A 21059-nucleotide genomic window follows, 5' to 3' on the forward strand; every position below is an offset into this window, starting at 1 on the left:
ATCCGGAGTTTGAGAGTGGGATAGATGTTACATTCATTGTTCCAGTGGTCCTTATTGCAAAATACGCATGGTTTCCTTTCCCCATTTATAGAAATTTTCCTGGAACCTTTTTGATTTGATTGTATTATCTCCCTTTGTTTGGTTGATTGTGGCGAAAGCTGACGTTTCGCCTCTAACATTATTTTTGTTTGTTTTCTTCTCCCTTGTGTCTGCTTGACTTCTAGCAACTTCTTCATTTCTTAGAACTAGTTTGTCAGGTACTGCCGGATATCCTTAACTGACCAACTCGTCGAATCCTCTTTCAATTGGTATAATTTATCAATTATCCACGCTGGTAGTTTATTTTCAATTGTAATTTCGATGCTTGAATGCTCTAAATTTTCACCTATAGCTTCCAGTTGTCGAATGTTCTCTCCATGGCTTCTATGGTTGCTTTCCACTCTCGGTCATTTTTTTTGATGGTATTCAACTCGTTGTAGAGTGATTTCTTTATAAGGAAAGGTTTACCATATTTCTCTTTTAGTAAACCTATTATAACATCGTAGTTTTCTGGCGCTATATCATAACCTCTTACAGATAACAAAGCATCTCCTTTAAGACATGATATCAGATAGTTTAACTTTTGAATATCTGGGATGCTTTGCTCATGGACTGCTGCCTTGAAACTATACCAAAATTGCCTCCACAATTTTGGATCCCCACTAAACGTTATTAGTGGTAATTGAGGAAGTTTTATTTCTGCTTGATTTGTGTGAATCATACTATTCTTTGGAAATGATTCTTTGACCTCTTCTTGTTTTAAATGTTGTAGTACCGAGCAATATTCATCAGTATGTATTTTAAGGGTAATAATAGTTTCTCTTGTTCTAGTGATTAAACTTAAAATACCTTGTGGATCGTCAACCATATTGGCGTATTTCGTCTCCTCTTCCTTTCTCCTCGTTGCTATTGTCAAGCTCTGAATATTATCCAGCCAATTTTGATTAGCTGTTTCGAGTAACCCAGCATAATATTCGAGATGTGCGATCTTCTCCTTGACGATTCGCAATTTAATTTCGTATTGATGCTGAAGTTCCCCTCGTGATAGTGTTTGAGACGGGGAGGTCAGATCGAGTTCACTTGCTTCTTTAAGAAGTTCTAGAGTTCTCGACTTCGATAATTCGCTTCCTTTTCTTATACTGTCGGACATGTCCCGGCTCGTGGCACCAAAATTGTAGTGGAAGCAAAAATGTTTTTGGAAACAACCTTTATGATTTGGTTGAATTGTTATTCGGGGGAGAAGTTTGATGTCAGGGAGATGTGTTGGATGCCAGCTAAATATTTGGGCAACAATTGAATAAACTGATTTAATTGACAATAGTATGGTTATAAAATCTACATTGATGTTAGACAATGATCCAAACAAAGGAGAGGAGGTGCTTGCATGGGCACCAGTTGCTAATAAAGAGCTTATTAGATAACCGCATGATTATGATAGCTAACAAAGAACAATGTAGATATCCTCATGATTGTAAGGATTGCTAACAAAGAACGATGTAAATTGTTTCAATATGTAGAAGCATAAATTTGGAAACAAAGAGTCCGAAGTATAAGCATTATTTGCGGAAATTACGTAGATATCTTTACTACAATTTGCAACTCATATTTTTAGATCGCGATATTAAAATCCGCGACAGAGATGCAATCTATGTTGCTTATAATATGAGTGACTAACTATATTAATAGTCTTATTAACTAAAGAACTGATTGTCTGTCCGAATTCTTCGTTTGTAATTTTGCATTTAAACAATTCAGCAATAATGTTGAATTTAAAAGTGCTAGAAATGTTCTTGCATAAGTGCTCCTTTATTGATCGTGATATTGTAAATAAATGCTTACGAGAATTGAGATCTTTACCTATTTTCTTTCAGCATTTATCCAATATAATCATACATAGAAGGTGATCAAAGTCATCACCACCAACCGCAAGAACTTGAAACACTCCTTGGTGTAATTTCATTATGTAAATTTCATATATTCCACTATTATTGTCCTTTGCAATAGAATAAGAAAGTGCTGCTGCGATTGGCTCATTAATGAGGCGAAGAACCTCTATGCCAGCTAATCTTTGTACATATTTTGTTGCATTACGTTCAAAATATATATTTTTTTTTAAATTAATTACATTTTTTCTAACATTTTTGGCATTTAATTATAACAGAATTTAGCATTTTTAAAATTTTTTTCAGCATTAAATTAACAAAAACTCTTGGAAATCTTCGAACTTTCCTAATAATCCATATCAAAATTTGTAATTAAAATTAATTTCGATGTCAAAAAAAATTAAAATCATCACTATTTGCAAATTTTATTAATTTCTGCATTGAAAGATTGCTTCAAAGTAATTTTTGTAAACTTTCTTTTTTGCATAAATTGTCAAATATCCACGATAGAATGTGAGCAGATCAGGTATAAGTCTTTTTTTATTACCACAGCTTTATCATTTGTATTAGGCAATGTAGCAGGCAATATAAATAACGCATTGTTATGTTATTAGGCACAATAATCTTTCCCATTTGTCATCAGTGATATTTATTTCAGTTAATACAATTACTAATCCACTAGAAATTATTGTTGTTATTATTGACTATTCTAATTTTAGGCAATAGATCTCTTCTTCCACTTGGTTCAGCGAGTGTAAAGTTTAATAAAATAGCTAGAGCTGCTTCTGGTCTTAGTTGACCTCATGTCATTCAGTGCTGCTTCTATATCATCGGTAGCTGCGGGTCATATCTTAAATGAGTTAATTATTTTTATTCTGATAACGAAGAATAGGTTAAGCAAAAGAAAGGATTTTCTACAGAAAATCATTAACTATACAGGGTTTTGAAGGAGCGCTTCTTGTAATTAATTCAAATATGGGATTATTTCAAAGATGATACTTTATTTAGAGTTCTTCATTTGTTAGCTTTGTTTTCTATTGTTACAATAAAGTCTATAAATTTACATAAATACAAAATTTTGTTTAGCGCATACTTCTATTACTCCATGATTCATTCAATTAATGTGATATATCGGTAATTTTATATCTTCAACCTTCTACTATACTATATTCAACGTGAACTGAGTTTATTTTAAAGTTGGGAGTTTTAGGGTTCTTTCTTAATCATTTCATTTCTAAATCAGAATGTTTAAAATTACAGTCTGTTTCATATTTGTGCCTTATTCTTTCTATATCCAATAATTTTTCTAGTGTTAGTCTTTAACTCTTCTTTCTCATTTATCACTATGTTAGCTTCCAAGGATTTATATTCGTTTATTTTTTCTCCCACTGGCTTGTTCTATCTTGCACTAGCCCATGGTAAATTCCAGAATTATCGTTTATAAATATTGCCTGTCTTTGTGATCTTATTTTAGTAACTTTTTCTGTGCTTTACACTATTCTGTGCTGGTGTAGAGCGGATTTTTACATTTCCTAATATTAGAAATTTCAATGTAAATGCGCTTACTATTTCGTTCTTTTGTTTCTTGTTCTCCAGCAAAACCTAGTTCAGCATATTGTTATGACAAATTAATTGAATTATCCTGTGTTTTTTATTCTCCTGTGCTAGAATAATTACTGTCAAGTGAATTACTGTCTCCCATAATGATAGAATTCCTCATAAAAATGTTCACCATTTTGTTCCTTTTAATTTCTTTTTTTTTGCATCCAGATTCACCGGGACATATACATGTGACAGATAAATCGACTGACTTTCTCTAAGCTCATTTATGCTAGAGTAACATTATCTCAAAAACCATCTCTTTTCTTATAAATGTGTTTATTATATGCAAATTGTGTTTCAGCATTCTGGGAAGACATTTCTTCATAAGTGTGATCCAATTGCAAAGAATGCCTTGCACTCTCCTTTATCATTGGGGCATGCTTTCTTTCAGTATTCATATAGTCAGTATTGCAATATTCAGAGCTTCTTATCAACAAAAATTGTACTATAGGATGAGAGATTATTCCCTTTGGTAAGTTCTTTGATAGGTCCAACTATAAACTTTAAGACAGCTAGTGTTTCTCACTGTGTGCGTTATAGCATTCTTGTTATCTTTGTCTAATGTGTTAACATTAGCATCTGAACTGATAATTCTATTATGTTGTTTGAGATTTTCTATAGCAACGCAAGTGTATCGTTTAAGTGCTGATATCCTTTTTATTATTAATGGATTCCTTTCTCTTAGCAGATTAAAAGAGTTTATTCTAATGCATTGAAGAGGCCTAGAGTAGCTTTTAAAATTTCTTTACTGTTGTATTTGGTAGCTTGAATTAATAGTTTGCTTTTGATTCCCACTGGTTATGTCTCACTGCCTATATTCTTAGAAATATGTTATCTTACAGAGGTTGACTTTTATAAAATCGTCTAGTGTGTACTGTTAAGTTTTATAAATTTTAGTCTTGCTTCCACTTTGCATATGGGTATTTTTTTACTCACATTCTTCAAATTTGCAGCCTTAGGTAGAATGTTGCAGCAATTTTGAAATCTGATAATTTATCTAGAACAACAGATAGATTATAGATATAAGAAATATCATTTTGATCATGGGAAATTACAGTTACCATGTATCCCTTGGCACTTTTATAGTTTTCCTTTTTCATATAGAGCAGACCTAACTTTGCTAAAAAACAAAGGAGCATATTTTTTTATACATCATGAAATTTCAATATTCCACTTAACACTATATCAGGATCGTACTGTGAATTTTTTGTTAGAAAGTTTTCTAATATATAAGAGTTAAAGAATATTCTTTTAAAAGTTTTATTAGTTTTAGACCTAAGCTCTTTTATATTCTTTGTTAGCATAATAATTATCTCCTAGCACAATTAAGGCATTTTTATAATAAGCAATCTTGCAGCGACTTGATTAAAAAGAGAAATAGTTGTCTCACTATCTTCGTCTCAAAGGAATCCTTTACCTTTTCTAAGATAGAGTGCATACTAAAGCTCTTACTGAAGCTCTTAAAATTTTAGTATTGAATTTGTCACTCTTTTTTTCAATAACGTCAAAACCTTTACATTTTTTGTCGGCTTTTATGTACTTAGCAACGCTATTAAAGGCTTTTTGTATCTCAAAATTTTCGTTAGCATAGACAGCAGAAAATTCTAATAAAATCACGGTGCAAATTAATATACAGGCAAGTATAACTTGCATTGATCAACCACAGGAATACCAGAAGCTTTTTCAATAATGAAATTGCTTCTGCAACTGTTTTATCAGGGGAACAACACAGTCTGAAGTAGAGGAGTCAATAGTCAATTGCTTATGTAATCCACTGACTTTTTTTGCTGCTTTCTTTTTGTACTCATGTATGAGAGACACATTGCTTTGGTCGGTGTGGCTCAGTCGGTAGAGCATCAGCTTGTGGTACTGAGTGCGGCTAGTTCGGCTCTGCTCACTCTCTCCAGGAAGATCGTTCCCTGCCTTATGATGACTACTAAATTAGTGTGCAATTACACAGCCAGCAAAGGCTCCTTGAATAATCCGAGTGGGTGTGGCTCAGTTGGTAGGGCATCAGCTTGTGGCATTGAGTGCGGCTAGCTCGGCTCTGCTCGCTGCCCTCACTTAAAATCTCCTCTGCATTATTATGAGTCTTTAATCAGCCAGCAAAAACTCACTCCCCAAACCATCTAAGTGGGTATGTGCGCCTAGTTCGGTTCTGGTCGCTCTCCCAAATGAAATCTCCCTTGCAAAATGATGAGTAGTCCTAAACACAGCAAAAACTCTCTAAATCATCTGAAAATTCCAATAAACGATTGTCAGACATGTTATGTTCAACCTACTGTCTTCATCAGATGTACCTCAACTTCTTGACTAAATTTAATGAAGTTGGTAAGGAATATAGCATTATCGTCAATAAACGCACAGGGCAGTTTATATATCTATTGTCTCTTTATTTAAAAGAAGCTTTTTTTGCCATCTTCATCTTCTATACCAAGCTTTTAGTTATTTTGTATATTTAATGCTCAGAAGTAAAATCTATTACTCCTTTAGAATCTAATTCTTCTTTTTGCTTTCGGATAACTGATAGAATATTAAATCTTCAGTAAAGTCAGAAGCAGACGATACACCAATTAGTGCTGCAATTCTTTCTGAAAGTTGGAGAGCAGTGAGCAACATCAGGCACCGTCTCATGCTTGAACCTATAATTATTTGCTTGCCGTTACGAGTTACTCTAACACAATTTTTTTGCCAATCACTCATCGTGTAATCAGTATAATCAGCACCTGACTAACCAATAACCATGACCAAAGTAATCAAATAACACAAATGCTATATGAGTTTCTTGACAAAATTTTTAAATAGCAGCTGTTCTAATTCCGTTCATATTGAATGAAAATCCACCAAAAAAGACTATGGAAGCTTTTTTTTTTCCTTTGTAGCTCGCAATGTGCGCTATGTACTTACTGTCTTCATCAAGCTGTAATCCATGTTATTTTGGTATAGCAACCTGACTATCGTTTACTTGACACTCAAGTAACTGATTAGATCTGCAATTTCCTGCGGATTGAAAATATCTGCAAATGTCATATGCGCACCTTTTATATAGGCTTTTGAACTCTTTAAGAAGGCAAATAATTCTTCATATCTCCACTTTTGATTCTTTTCAAGCATTGCTTTTGATAATAATCTACCGTTGCTATTTCCCACCAAGTTGCAAATACACCAAGAAGAATAGCAGCATTTGCGGTTGCAGCAAACACTTGTTGATGACACAGAGATCATCATCAGTACTGCTGCTGCTGCTGCTATTACTTAAGTCTTTCCTTCCCTTTTTTTCGTTAATGTCATTGCGATAGTAGCAATCCTATAACTAAAACAGTTAGCAAAGCTGGAACCCACAATTCTACCTATTACTAAAATTGATAGAGGTGTAAAATTGAACCCTAACCCTGCAATAACCTAACCCTATTGCATTGTCCACTCCTACAACTTGCATCCCACTGAAATTCATAAGATTGATTGATCTATTTACTCATTAAGACCACACTTATAATTTCTTTTTCTCATTCAACCTCTCTAATGCTTTGCAAAAAATTTTATCATAGTATTTTTATGTTTAATTTGCAAGTTATTTACTGGAATTACGCCGTCCTTCAAAAAAATGGTAAATTGTAATTGTAGAACAAACTTAATTTTGGTAAAATAGTTTTGTTTATTTGCGAAATATGCTACTTGGTTATTGAAAAGCACAGCATAACAAATGCACTATGGAAGTTACAAGAAGTACATCAAAGGGACTGTCAAATCCTGATGCAAGGAAATATGTCTGATGCAAGAATTGTTGGATCTTCAATCGTTTTTTCTTTTATCTTATTTATAGCTGAGGACTTCAGTCGTATATTTATTCTCTTTTAAGATTCCGGTTGTAGAATCAATAGGAAGCGAGCCGGAATTTAAAATGTTTTATTCAGGAATAGGAGGAAATGCGCCATATCGCCACTTCATCTCATACTGTAAATGAGGAAAAAGTAGAGAGAGCTATGTAAAAGGAATAAAGTTAATGAAGTAGTGGTAGAGGTCATCATTATTGGCTATGATGGAATTGTCGTTGCAAATTCGAATGAAAGCCATAAATTTGATTTTACAAAGAAATATTTATTTGAAATTTTATCTACATATTCTCAAGAGAAAAAATAACAAGAAACTTTGATCTGATATAAATCAAACCTTACTAAAACAGGATTGAAATTTATGGTCCATATCAGAATGCAGGCACATGCGAAACTTTGGTTAATTTCGTTATTGATTGATCATTACTCATGCATGAAGTCAAGAATTTTTAATGAAAGTTACGAGGATTCAGAAGAAAAAAAGAAAGAAAGAAAACACATGCAGTAATATAAAAGATGGTGGGAGGTATATAGAAGTTGGAATTAATGAGAACATAGCAATACAAAAGTTGAAAAATAACAAGAATGCCTTAGGAATATTTAGTTTCAGCTTTTTAATAAGGAACCAAGATAAGATATGATACAAGGGAGTACGATTGCAGGAATTGAGCCAACTTATGAAAATATATCGTCAGGAAAATACATATTAGCAAGACCTCTATACGTTTACATAAAGAGAGAACACTTAAATACCGTTGATGGACTAAAAGAATTCATTAGAGAAGTTATAGATTCAATCAATACTGAAGGTGAATACCTATCTAAGCTCGGTCTGATTCCACTTTTGAATAAAGACGACATAAAAAAAGTTGTTGACATCCAATTGAGGATTCCTGACCGGTTTTAATGGAAGTTCAAGTGTTAACAACTGGATGATATATCGATTCGCTATTATTATTGCAATTAAAAAATGCTCATTGCAAAATGCATAAAAAAGAAGTGTATCTGAGCAGGCAAATTATTCACCATATCGAAATAATTAAAGATTGAAAATACAAGAACCATCAGTTGATCTCTCTCTTATTTCGAGCACAGTAAGTTTACCGCTGTCAGCTTCTTCAATAATATCACGTGAAATTGCACTTTAGGTAAGATTAGATATATCTCATATGCTGATCTGAGGCTAAAGAAGAAAAAAAAATAGGATTTAAAAAAAACAATTATCCCTCAAAATGGCAATTACTCTTCTCACGATATCGAAATAATTAAACTTGACCCATAATTAAATGAGATCCTTAATAACAGCTAAATAGCGCTTTAGCAAATTCTTTAATTAGTGAACTCTCTCAAGTCCTTTATACTCTCACCAATTCCTATAGCGTAACTTTATAAGTTTCTGCAAGTCCAATCACTACTCCTCCCTTAGCAGTACCATCTAGCTTTGTTATAATAATTAATCCTGTAACACTAACTAACCATTTTATTAAATGCCTCTAATTAGCTATAAGCATTTTGAGCGGTATTCGCATCAAGAACCAAAATAACATCATTAGGAGCAATGCCATCGTCGTTCTATATATCTTTGATAAGTCCTCCATAACATTAACATTACTTTGAAGACTGCCTGCTCTATCAGTCAATCAGAACAACATCTATGCTATCTTTTATAGCTTGACTTACAGCTCTATACACCACACTTGCAGAATCGTTTAACGTACTCTCCAGTAACAACAAAGCAATCAGAACGTCCTGTCCACATGTTTAACTGTTCACTACCAGCAGCCCTAGATGTGTCATACGTAACGAGCATGACGGATTTTCCCATATTCTTATATTTATATGCAAGCGTTACCTATAGCTGTGGTTTTACCATTACCGTTACCACTACACATACTACCATTATTATATGTGGTTTTTTGTCTAAAATTAGTGGTTGCACAACAGGGTTTAAAATATCGCTTTTATTTCGTTCAATAGCTGTTGGGAGATGATAATATTATGTTCAACTTCTTTATAAAATTTGATGCTTGCGAACCTATCAATTTGCAAGTTTTATGACCACTATCCATGCTAATGAACAATGTCAGAAAAAGTACTTTTCACTATACCACTATATAGGTTACTAAACAAACTCAAGGGAATACTCTTTTTAAGATTATAATATAAAGAATGATATGCACTACTTTACAAGTGTGAAGTTAAATACAACGTTTCACATGCATTTTTAAAGTAAAATGCATTTAATTTCTAATCTAAATATGTTGTAATATAAGATGGTGATTTCCAACTTAATATTATGAGTTATAATGAGATTTTCGACCATTATGAAAATCCAAAGAATGTTGGTTCTTTGGACAAAAATGATCCGAGTGTTGGCACTGGTTTGATTGGTGTACCATCATGCGGTAATGTGATAGAGTTGCAAATAAAAGTAAATGACAAAGATGTTATTGAAGTACTCCAAAGTGTATTTTTAAACTTTCTGTATTACTTAAATTGTCAAATGTCCACAAAATGATAGGTGCAGATCAAGTATAATGCAAATAAAAGTAATCAGCTAAGTTCAAAAAATATTTATTTTTAAATAGAATTTAATTGAAACAGAATTAAGAAAAACTAAAGCTCTTTTAATATTTAATTTAAAAACTTTAAAAAACTGTCGAAATTTTTTAAATATTTCCATATAGATTTGTGAATAAAATTGATTTTAATGTTTAAAAAATGATTAAAATCATTTATAATCGCAAATTTAATTAATTTCTGCATTGAAAGTTATCTTTGAAGTTAATTTTTAAAACGTTTTTTTTTTCCATAAAATGACAAAAATGGTCGATAAAATGTGAGCAGATCAACTGAGAGGCAAATAAAAGTAATCAATTTTTTGTATGCTAAACTAGGAAATAAGTACTAATAATATCAAATTTTATTTTCATTCAATGCTAATACTGTTTAAAAATATAACTTCATTAAAAAATTAGATATTTTCAACTTTATTGATTATTTTATATGAATTTTTTAGGGGATGGTCATGTTCGGTTTGGTCACTTCACAATAATAATAATGAAATAAAATTTAAAAAAAAACTTTATTATTAAAGTTTTAACAACATTTCAGTGGCGAAATAAATTTTTTTAAAAAAATTTTTTTAATTGGTCACAGCCCTAATTCATTTTTACAATAAAAATTAAAACTTTAAAAAAATTTAAATTTTGCATTTTTTGAAAATATTAAAATTTGTAAGATTTTTGCATGTTAAACTAGGAAATAAGTTCTAACAATGTCAAATTTTATTTTACTTAGGTGTTAAAATTATTTATGTATATTAATTCAGTAAAAAATAGATATTTTCAACTTTATTAATTATTTTATATGCATTTTTTGGGGGATGGTCATGTTCGGTTTGGTCACTTCACAGTAACAATAATGAAATAAAATTTAAAAAAAAACTTTAATATTAAGGTTTCAACAGTATTTTAGTAACGAAATTAATAAAATTTTTAATTGGTAACAGCCCCAATTTATTCTTGCAATTAAAACTGAAATTTTAAAAAAATTGAAATTTTGCATTTTTTGAAAATATACTGTGAAGTGACCAAACGGAACATGACCATCCCCCAAAAAATGCATATGAAATAATCAATAAAGTTGAAAATATCTGTTCTTTTTAATGAATTAATGTACATAAAAAATTTCAACACCTAAATAAAATTAAATTTCAATTAATCATGGTTTTAATTCATCTTAAGAAACAAAATTAAATTTTATTTCAAATTTAAATTTTGATTTTTTTAAAAATCTTAAAATTTATGCTAGTTTTTATACATTAAACAAGGAAATCGGTTCTAAATTATCAATTTTAATTTTAATTAAGTGCAAAAAACACTATAAATAGCAATTCATTCAAGAAGATATTCATTTTTTGAACCTAATTGATTATGTAATATGCATTACACCAGAGCTGGTCATGTATGGTCATTTTATAGTTTAAAAATTAAAATACGCTTTTGTAATTAAGTTTTGTTCAAAAATTCATCAGCAAAATTAATAAAACCTTCAATTAATAATGGTTTTAATTCAATTTAAGAATTAAAATTAAATTTTATTTCAAATTTAAATTTTGAATTTTTTAAAAGTTTTAAAATTTGTAATAGTTTTCGTACATTTAACAAGGAAGTTGGTTCTAAATTATCAATTTTAATTTTAATTAAGTACCAAAACTACTATAAATAGCAATATTTTGAACTTAATTGATTATGTTGTATGCATTGCACCAGGGCGGGTCATATATGGTGTGGTCATTTTATAGTTTAAATATTAAAATACGCTTTTGTAATTAAGTTTTGCGCAAAATTTCATCAACAAAATTAATAAAACTTTCAATTAATCATGGTTTAATCCAATTTAAGAAATGAAATTAAATTTTATTTCAAATTTAAATTTTGAATTTTTTAAAAATCTTAAAATTTGTGCTAGTTTTTATAGATTAAATAAGGAAATTGGTTCTAGATTATCAATTTTAATTTTAATTAAGTACTGAATCTGCTAGAAATAGCAATTAATTTAAAGAAAAATAGATATTTTAAATTGATTATGTTATATGCTTTGCACCAGAGCTGGTTATGTATGGTGTGGTCTGTTCAATCCTATGCTCGATATAAAATCATCATATTGTCAATGAAATCATTGATCTTTGAGATATAAAACATTTGAATAATAGCAATGTTTGCAGTGTGCGATAAAGATACATGTAAATGAGTAGTAATAATAGATGTAAGGAATGTAATAAATAAGATCAAAAATTTCATCATAACATATTATTAAGGATTGATAAAATTATTAGATTATTTTAGTCATATTAATAAATATTAATTCGGCTAAAGTAATGTAGAGAAGGCAAAAAATATAGCTGCTTAATTTGAGATGCATAAATGAAATTTAAATACTCACTAGTGCTACCAATAAAGATTTTATGCATTTAAGTTAATTAATAAACAATGAACAACCATGACAAATATTACAGCGACATTTTTCCACATTTTTCTACTGGTTTAAATTTGGATTAACCATTCTATAATGCCAAAAAATGAAATGATATTACAATAAAATTCGAGAAAATCTCCTGTAAAATTAATCTCGATAAAAGAAAAAATCAAAAATTATGACATTTCCAATTTCAATTTAAAAAGTCAAGAAAAAATTCCTATCCAATTAATTTCAACTTTTATCATTAAGATTTAAAATAAAATTTTCCGTGGATTTTGCACAAAAATCAGGAGGAAACATTTTTCATTGTTACCTTTTTCAAGTCTATCAGTACTTAAAATTTAATACTGAGTATTCTTTTAGTATTTCATTTCAACCATTAGTTATTTTAAAAAGTTGGGGAAATTAGTTAGAATACATTAAAAAATATTTAAATATTAAAATATTTATTTGAAATTTTTGTTGGTCCAATGATCAATATATAATTATATGTAAGTTCAAATCCCTTTGATAGAAATTGAAAAAGTTTTAATAGCAAAGTGAGAAAGAGCGAATTTGATATCTTTCTAAACTTATTAGTCTAATATCATTTCTAAAATTTAATTTTTGAAAATCAAAATTTTAGTTATTGTTATATTATGTTCAATTTTATATTAAATTTTTTCATGTTTAATGTGTTGAATGTAAAACTAATTTAGCTATACATTACCAAAGAAAATTGACTAATGTGAAAGTAATCGAAAAGTTTTGCTTCAAACGTTCCCGAAATATTTGCAAATCGTCAAGCTATGTAAAGCATCATAAAGGAGAAATTACGATGTACTGTAGCTTCGTTAGATGTGACAAGTGCATAGGTAGTTTCTCTCTTATAAGTTTTTAAGTTTTATTTTTTTTTTTTTTTTTATTTTTAAGTTTTACAAATCAAAATACCTACTTGGATATAATTTGTGATATTTTTTATCTTTTTGTCAATCACTCTATTTTTATACTTTTTTTTCAGCCCATTTTTTTTTGCATTTTTTTATCACTAAAATAGTCATAATGACAAAAAGATCTTAAATTTCAATATTTTAAGTTCTATCTGCTGCAATCATTATCACTTATGAATTTGTTCGGAATTCAACACACAAAAAGATGAAACAGAGCAAGCAATATTTTCACAAGTGGAAGTAGATGGATAATTAGTATTAAATGTCTTTTTAACTTGTATAATATTGAATAATCCTGTTTGTGTTTTTTAATTTAATATTGTACTAAATGATTTACATATTGCTGCAAAAATTTTCGATTATTTTCATTTAATTTCTTCATATAATAATTAAATCAATTATAATTCATAGGTATGATTTACTTTTTACTGATTAATCCATTTATTAATTAGAAGTATACTTATATGTTAAAAATAAACTACTAATATTTCATTGATTAGCCCAATGACTATGTCGTGTAATTTTTAATTATTATGATACTATTGTAAATTACGAGTTATAAAATTGAGGAATTATACTAATATTTTGAAGAAACAAATAGACATGGAATCATTGCTGCAAGTGATAAATTGTCTCAAACCTCTATAGTTTAATGATAATATAAAATAATTTATTTGAAAAAATTATCGTATCACCTTGAAAAACAAATTAATATTTAATTATGGTATTCATTAATTTTTATTGTTTCTGCCTCTTTTTTGCTAGAAAGAGTAAAAAAAAAATGGTTTTTTAAATCCATTTATTATTTTAATCATCTGCTTAGGAACTAATCGTCTATTCAAAATACCATCATAATTTATGTTATTCTTAAAACATATAATTCAGAGTTTGTATAAATGTTATGATGAACAAAAGTTTCAAAACATAGTCGTTAGTTTTTTAATGATTTTGATATAAATCACTTTTAATTATCAAATGAATTATTTACTGGGCAATGAATCATATTTATGAAATGTCATTGATTTTGTCATAATAATATGAAGAAATTAATTTAAAAAAAAAAAAAAAACGATGTGTTTCAAATTAATTTAAATTGCAAAAATTGTTTAGTTTTAATGAAATTTAAAAATTTTTTAAATAAAGATCTATTATCATTTTTGTGAGTAGAAACAAGATAATAGAGACATCTATTAACAGTACAAATAAAGTAGACATTTTGGTAGAGAAATATGAGATTTATTACAAACTTAGGTACTGCTTGAAAAGTAATTAATGCTCAATTATATCATTAGGAGATCAAAGTGTTTTCTGATTATTTTATAAAATTGTTGTCTAAAAAATAAAAATTTATGATGACTTAGAGCTTTCAAATTTTTTAAACTTCCCGCTGTTTTTATATGTGTTTCTCAAATTTTATTCGTGTTTATAAAATCTGACAACATTATGAATTTTGGTACCACTATTAAGCATAATTTGATTAAAACAACATTGGAAATGAAATAATTTGATGATTTCTTTTCAAAAAATTGTTAGGCTGACTAAATTTAATTATATGATGACATGTAAAGTCTTTAATTTATAATTTTATCCTTTAATAAATTAATCTTTGAATTTTTAATCTTCATAACAAAATTTGCTCTTTTATTTAATTCAATAAAAATCATACATATTATATCATGTGTAATTACAACAACAATAGCAGCAATCAACAAGACAAAAAATTTTCAATAAAATCTTTATAAAGTCAATCAAAAAACTTTTTTTTTGGAATTCTATTCAACATTGGTGATTGAACATCACGAAAATATTGAAATCGAAAGCTTTTAAGTCATGAAATAAATTTCAAATTATGCATCGAAACAAAAACAATTTCATTTCAAAAAAGATTTCTCGGAATGTTGACAAGTTCTGACTGCAGAATTCATTGCAAAATTCTATAATGGAGCTAAAATAACTTTTACAAATTAATTTATCTTTTCAACTATTTTTTTTTTTGCATTTTGAAATATTTGAAAATTTCAACTTTGGAAAATGTTATATTGTTATCATCTTTCAAACATAATGTTCGTTTTTTTATTGTTGATTCTAGTCATGTAAGACTAAATTTCAACAACCATCTAAGATTTCATTAACAAAAAGTTGCTTTCACTTGCAAGTGATAATTATTTATACAATCAATTTATCAGCATCCATTTGTGGAAACAAATATTTGAAGATAGTTAGATAATGAAAAAAAAAACGGAACAATTTGTCGTTTTACTTATTAAATGCTGCGACTAAATGATTATTCTGTGAAATATGTTTGCTTTTTGTTTGATCAGAGATTATGTCAATTTTTTTATCATTGGAAAGAAAAATAATACAATATCATATTATCAGTTATGAAACTAACTCTTAAAAGTTAATGCTTCAGATGAATTTTTTACTTCATTCCTCTCTTAGTGTTTTGTACTATTTTAATTTTTCTGCTTAAAATACAATAACCACTTTAGCTTATCCAAAAATAACTAAATAATTTGCAATTTATTCTTTTCACTTATTTCTTAAAGACTTTTAATGCAGGTGAGGACAATATTTCATTAAGGTAATAAAATAATTAGTCTTGAATAACTTTTTTAACTTATAAGAAACTACGATGTCTAATTTATGCTGCTGAATGAACATTTAGAAAGAAATCCATTTATAATCAATTCAAACGAATTTCAAAAATTTCTTGCAGTTTTCTCAACTATGAAAACTCTTTGCATTCTTAGAACGAAATTAAAAAATATTATTGTTGCATGCATCATTCTGCAATGTGCGACTGCACAAAGAGGACGTAATACTTTTTTTTTTTGCAAATATTTTGCTTTTCAACTTTTCTTTTCACATCTTTATTTTACAAGAAATAAATAATAATTAAACTTTGGTCAAACTTAAAATTTCGTAAAATTAGTGAGATTTAATTCTTATGCACTTACACATTTATTGAAGTCTAAAAGATTAAAATTTTGAATGAAACGATTTATTCGTTTCAAGGAATAATTAATATTTCACAAATAATTTGAAAGAAATTTATGTTCATTAGCCTGTATCGATGGAGGATGTATGTTGGAAAGCGATGATTGTTACGAAGATCAGTGCTATGAAGTTGTTGGAGGTAATTGAACAAACGCTTAAACTTTTTTGCTTCGATATTTAAGAATAAATTTATTAAGCAATTTGTATGCAAAATTATTTTAAAAAAAAAATAAAATATTAAGTTTTTAACTAAATTTGACAATAGCAATTGTTATTACTATCAATATTATAATATCATTTAATATGTAGATTGTAATGAAAATAATGAATGTGAACACGAAGATTCTAAATGTGTCGATTCGGAAAAAAAGGCGAATATTTGCATCTGGTTGAAAACACCAAAAGTAGATGATGATGATGATGTCACCGATATCCCTGATGTCACCGTTCCACTCACTACAATTCCTAGTGGTACAAACTATTCATATTTCTTATAAATTTCTAAATTTTTATTCCATTGGAAAAAAAAAAATAGAATTCCATAAAGTCCATAAAGTTATATAAAATAGAATTCCATAAAGTTATTTAAATTTTTAAAAATGTAACAAATTCAAATCACTTATTATTAATTATCAGATGAATGTTACGATAAAATATCTGATTGTTTGAAGTATTATTTTCTTTGCAAGAACAAATTATACCAAACATTGATGGCATCACTTTGTCAATTAACATGCGGCTATTGTGATATACGTTAGTTGTTGAAATATTTATTTTTATTTTAAATAGCAATGTATGTATTAAAAATTATCAAATAATTGGATGATAGAATAATAGAAATCAGGGAAAAAAAGGAAAGAAAAGGATGCGATCTTTTTTTTTTTTTTTTTTTTTTTTTTTCGCAAAAGAAAAAAGGAATGCGAAAATGTTAGATCAGTACTGTTTTATTTTGCTAAATTAATTATTTTTAGTCATCGGTTCAAGCATTAAAATCAACGTAATTAGTAGTGATTAGATAAAGCAAAAAGCTAATAAAACATCTTTTTTTTTTTTATCCAACTAATTATCACATTCTTACATAGTTTATTTAGCAATGTCACCGACAATTACACTTACACCAGAAATTTGTCAAGATAAAGCAGCATCTGGAAAACCATCTGACTGTCCATTACATTCTCATCTCTGTCATGATCCAATTTATGCGGAACTTATGAAAGATCAATGTACTAAAACATGTGGTTTTTGTGATAGCGAAATATCAACAATGTCTACATCATGTAAGTTTAATTAAACTATTCATGTATGATGTTATCAATAAATTAAAGAATCATAGATGAACGAATTTTGTAGCTGATAATGAATGTAATGTTTTTTTTTTTTTTTGTTTTTCTTTTTTTTTTAATTTTTTTAAGAAACAAATTTTTTTTTTTTAAATTTATCTTAAAGACTGAAAATTTTGCAATTTTAGAATAAAATACATTCATTAATATAGTTATCAAATCAATGAAATGAGGTGATAATTGTGATTCTGATATAGAAATTCAATTATTGGAAATATATAATCATTTATTTTGATTTCAGCAATTTGTGAGGACAAGAAAGGAATTGATGGACAATCAAATTGTAAAGATGTGAAATATCTTTGTAATGTACCATTGTATATACCATTAATTTCTATTCAATGCCCTCTTACATGTGGCTTATGCTAATTAAGCTAAATCTAAAACTTGTAATTGATTTTGCAGAGAAAATGACTATGTAATTTATTTTGGAAAAAACAGATTTGAATCCAACGAGTTATGATCGATAATATTTTAAACATATTTTACTTATTTGAATGATAATTCTTACATTGTAGTTCACTTGAAATGATAATAAATGATTCTTTAAATGAGTAAAGAAATGATAACGATGATATTTATAATCATCATTCCGCTTACTAATTTCATGCAATAATATTTGTATTGGATTTATTATTCTAAATGTGATAAAATATGATAATCAATTACACGTATTTATCATTTTTCTTTGCCATCATAGATTAGCTTTGAAATAACTTACTTATTTAGTTAAATATTGTTAACATCCATACTTAAGATAATATTTTCGTTATTCTCTCCTACAAATTAAAAAATAATAGAAAAATTTTAATTTATGATTAAATTTTGATTACATAAAAGAAAAAAAAAAAAAACATAAACATATGAAACAATTCGTTCATTTATTAATTTATTTACTAATATGATATTTATGTTTGTTTTTTAACATAAATAATAAAGTTAACATATATATATATAAAGATAAAGAAAATAGTTTATGATTTTTAATATATTTTGTATACATTAGTTATATTGCCATATTAAATCAAAAATTTTGATTTGTTGAAAAAACTTGAAAAAAAAAAAAGCAAAAACATGAGTGATCGCTCAAATAATCATACAATATTTCTGTATGAAATACAATTATCACTTGTATCAGCTAGATATTACGATTGTATTCTATACTGTTTAGTGTCACATTGATATTATTTCAAAATATTGTTAGCATTTGATATGCTTTGATTGCATTTAATATTAGGATGTTTTGTACGTTCAGCCGATATAATATTCAAAAAATGAACAATTGTTGAAAAATGATTCGAATTCGTGAAAGAATTGGATAAATTCTAATCTAATTTTTTTTTTTTTTTTTTTTTACTCATGAAATATGAATTGAGAAAATTTTGAAAGAAAAGAAAAATTATGAGGAAAAAATTGGAATCATTCAGTCTTACATCTGATTCTCGAAATTTCGAGATAGATGTGACTAAAAAAAATCAATTTCAAAATGCAAATGCAGATTTTTCATTTCTAAACTATAAAATAAAATAACGAAAATTGCGACATTATTTGAAATATAAAACATAAAGAAATATACATTTACTATTTACTGTTATTAGTAGATTACTACTATGTAGTAAAATTGTATTTTCTATTTCCAAAAACAAATAATTAATTTTATGTCATTCTGAAATTCGCAATTTTATTTTCCAGTATTATGCTCAATTTGTTGATATTAAAAGAAAAATACTTCTTCATAAATTTAAAAAACGATTCGCAAAACTTAGAGAGAAAAATTGGCCAACATTGTTATCCTTTCATCTGTTTATACAAATGCGTCATAAAATCACAGTTGATTAATAATATTTGACATAACATTTTTATTTATTTGGAAGCAATTAATCAAATTAATAGTGTTAAATAATACCGATTAAATGACTTTGAATAAAATGAAATATAGCTAACATTGCTTCCCTGCACTAATTCAAATTGAGACAAATGCAAAAGCAATGATACTTACTCAACAATAATAACTTGTAAACTAACATTTGAAAAAAACAAGTGTGGTTCTATATTGTTTACTAACTTTATCATAAGGTGATGTAAAAAACATCCAATATTTTTTGACAAATCTTATTACTATTATTGTTACTACTATGTAGTAATAACAAACAAAAAAAGTTTAAGATTCAGAGGGAATCTTGCTAGAACAAACCGGTTATCTGATTAGTAAAGTTGCAATAATCTGAACCATTTTTGGACCAGCTAGGCGGGAGCTGGTTAGATGAAGTTCTGATTCCAAGGAATAATAGTGAATCCGTTGCAAATGAATAAAATTATGTGATGAAGAAAATCCTCAGTTGTTGATAAAAAATATGACGGAGTAAATTCTCACTTAAAAAATACCAAAAACTTCAATAGATATATATTAAGAACTATTAAAAAATAAAATTTTATTTCCTTTTTATGATCAATTCTATCGATTTAAGTGACCAAATTGCGATAGGTAGTTAATCTTTGAATATATAATATCATTTTTCCTTAATGATTATTACGAAATTGATGATTTACGTAAGTTAAAAAAAAATAGGACATTTGTATCAAAACAAAAGATAGTATTGCTAAGGCACTTTCAGGATACTAGCAAAGGGGAGGAAGGCAAATGTGACTAACAGCTTCTAATAATGCTTCTGATAAATTTTCTGACCAAACCGAACAACAAAAAAGTCAAATGCGAGCTGGTAGCTTCTGCCTATGAAGTTAATGAAAATTATTTTAATGAAAACTAATTTTCTTATTGTTATTTCTGTATTATAAGCAAAAAAAAATGCAGAAAAAAATAACGAAATACTGCTAAGAGAAACTATTTATTCTTTTTTTTTTTTTTTCATAAATTCAAACATTATTCATAAAATATTTGCACATAATAGATCGAAAGAAAGAACAATAGTGGCAAACAAAAAAGAATGTACAGAACGATTTGCTATGAAAACAGAGAGATATCTAAAGTTTGTTTAATACAAAATGAATATGATACACATTCACGCAAGTATTCATCTACGTATATACATATTTAATGACATAACTATATGCACTATAATCTTTCATTTCATCTTTCCAATACGAAATGCTTCATTAGTATTTTTCTTATTTGTAATATTTTATAGTCTTCTTGTCCTTTGAATAAATATTTTCATCTTAAAATGTATCATTTTCCAAATAAAACCTATTAAGCCTATTTACATTTTGGACCGAAATTAAGACCATTATCTTCGCAGTGCAAAACCAAAAGTAAGATCAGAAATTATTTCAGTCATCTCATTCAGACAATAATCACCTCATAAAACTTTGTTTGTTCGTCAGTCTTTGGAATGAAATAAAGCTCAGTTCTTCTTTCACTTTTGTATAACATATATTAGAATAACCTTTAAGAAAAATAATCCAACTTGCAAAAACAATGTCACGAAATAG

General features: G+C 27.7%; 2 protein-coding genes, 1 non-coding gene and 8 pseudogenes across 12 annotated transcripts; 4 read left to right on the forward strand and 7 right to left on the reverse strand.

The window, feature by feature from the left end:
• Positions 1 to 1702: 1702 nt before the first annotated feature.
• Bm18543 lies at positions 1703 to 2176 on the reverse strand (annotated as a pseudogene). Its single transcript has one exon. A coding segment is annotated over exon 1 (474 nt).
• A 927-nt stretch (positions 2177 to 3103) lies between these two features.
• Positions 3104 to 3217, reverse strand: Bm18544 (annotated as a pseudogene). Its single transcript has one exon. A coding segment is annotated over exon 1 (114 nt).
• A 555-nt stretch (positions 3218 to 3772) lies between these two features.
• On the reverse strand, positions 3773 to 3958 carry Bm18545 (annotated as a pseudogene). The gene has a single exon. A coding segment is annotated over exon 1 (186 nt).
• A 436-nt stretch (positions 3959 to 4394) lies between these two features.
• Positions 4395 to 4490, reverse strand: Bm18546 (annotated as a pseudogene). The gene has a single exon. A coding segment is annotated over exon 1 (96 nt).
• Positions 4491 to 6497: 2007 nt separating this feature from the next.
• Positions 6498 to 6680, reverse strand: Bm18547 (annotated as a pseudogene). Its single transcript has one exon. A coding segment is annotated over exon 1 (183 nt).
• Positions 6681 to 6723: 43 nt separating this feature from the next.
• Positions 6724 to 6762, reverse strand: Bm15526. The gene has a single exon (XR_006227919.1). It is a non-coding gene; the product is annotated as an Unclassified non-coding RNA Bm15526 (non-coding RNA).
• A 536-nt stretch (positions 6763 to 7298) lies between these two features.
• Bm18548 lies at positions 7299 to 8231 on the forward strand (annotated as a pseudogene). Its single transcript has one exon. A coding segment is annotated over exon 1 (933 nt).
• A 458-nt stretch (positions 8232 to 8689) lies between these two features.
• On the reverse strand, positions 8690 to 9067 carry Bm18549 (annotated as a pseudogene). The gene has a single exon. A coding segment is annotated over exon 1 (378 nt).
• Positions 9068 to 9653: 586 nt separating this feature from the next.
• On the forward strand, positions 9654 to 9812 carry Bm18550 (annotated as a pseudogene). The gene has a single exon. A coding segment is annotated over exon 1 (159 nt).
• Bm17339 (Uncharacterized protein) lies at positions 9654 to 10412 on the forward strand (the record flags this gene model as incomplete). Its single annotated transcript, XM_001894755.2, has 2 exons — positions 9654 to 9812; positions 10377 to 10412. The coding sequence occupies 2 exons, from the start codon at positions 9654 to 9656 to the stop codon at positions 10410 to 10412; spliced, it is 195 nt and encodes a 64-aa protein (XP_001894790.2).
• Positions 10413 to 15915: 5503 nt separating this feature from the next.
• Bm2802 lies at positions 15916 to 17978 on the forward strand (the record flags this gene model as incomplete). 2 transcript variants are annotated; one of them, XM_043076324.1, is made up of 6 exons in its annotated part: positions 15916 to 16087; positions 16337 to 16408; positions 16579 to 16740; positions 16906 to 17022; positions 17361 to 17546; positions 17851 to 17978. In XM_043076324.1, 6 exons carry the CDS (start codon positions 15916 to 15918, stop codon positions 17976 to 17978), a joined length of 837 nt encoding a protein of 278 aa, XP_042932258.1. The 2 variants fall into 2 exon arrangements, with proteins under 2 accessions (XP_042932258.1, XP_001894276.2); XM_001894241.2 differs by having other exon boundaries at positions 16000 to 16087.
• Between the last annotated feature and the right edge of the window lie 3081 nt (positions 17979 to 21059).

The sequence above is a fragment of the Brugia malayi genome (assembly GCF_000002995.4).
Source record: "Brugia malayi strain FR3 genome assembly, contig: Bm_v4_Chr1_scaffold_001, whole genome shotgun sequence".
In the NCBI taxonomy this organism is placed as follows: Eukaryota; Metazoa; Nematoda; class Chromadorea; order Rhabditida; family Onchocercidae; genus Brugia; species Brugia malayi.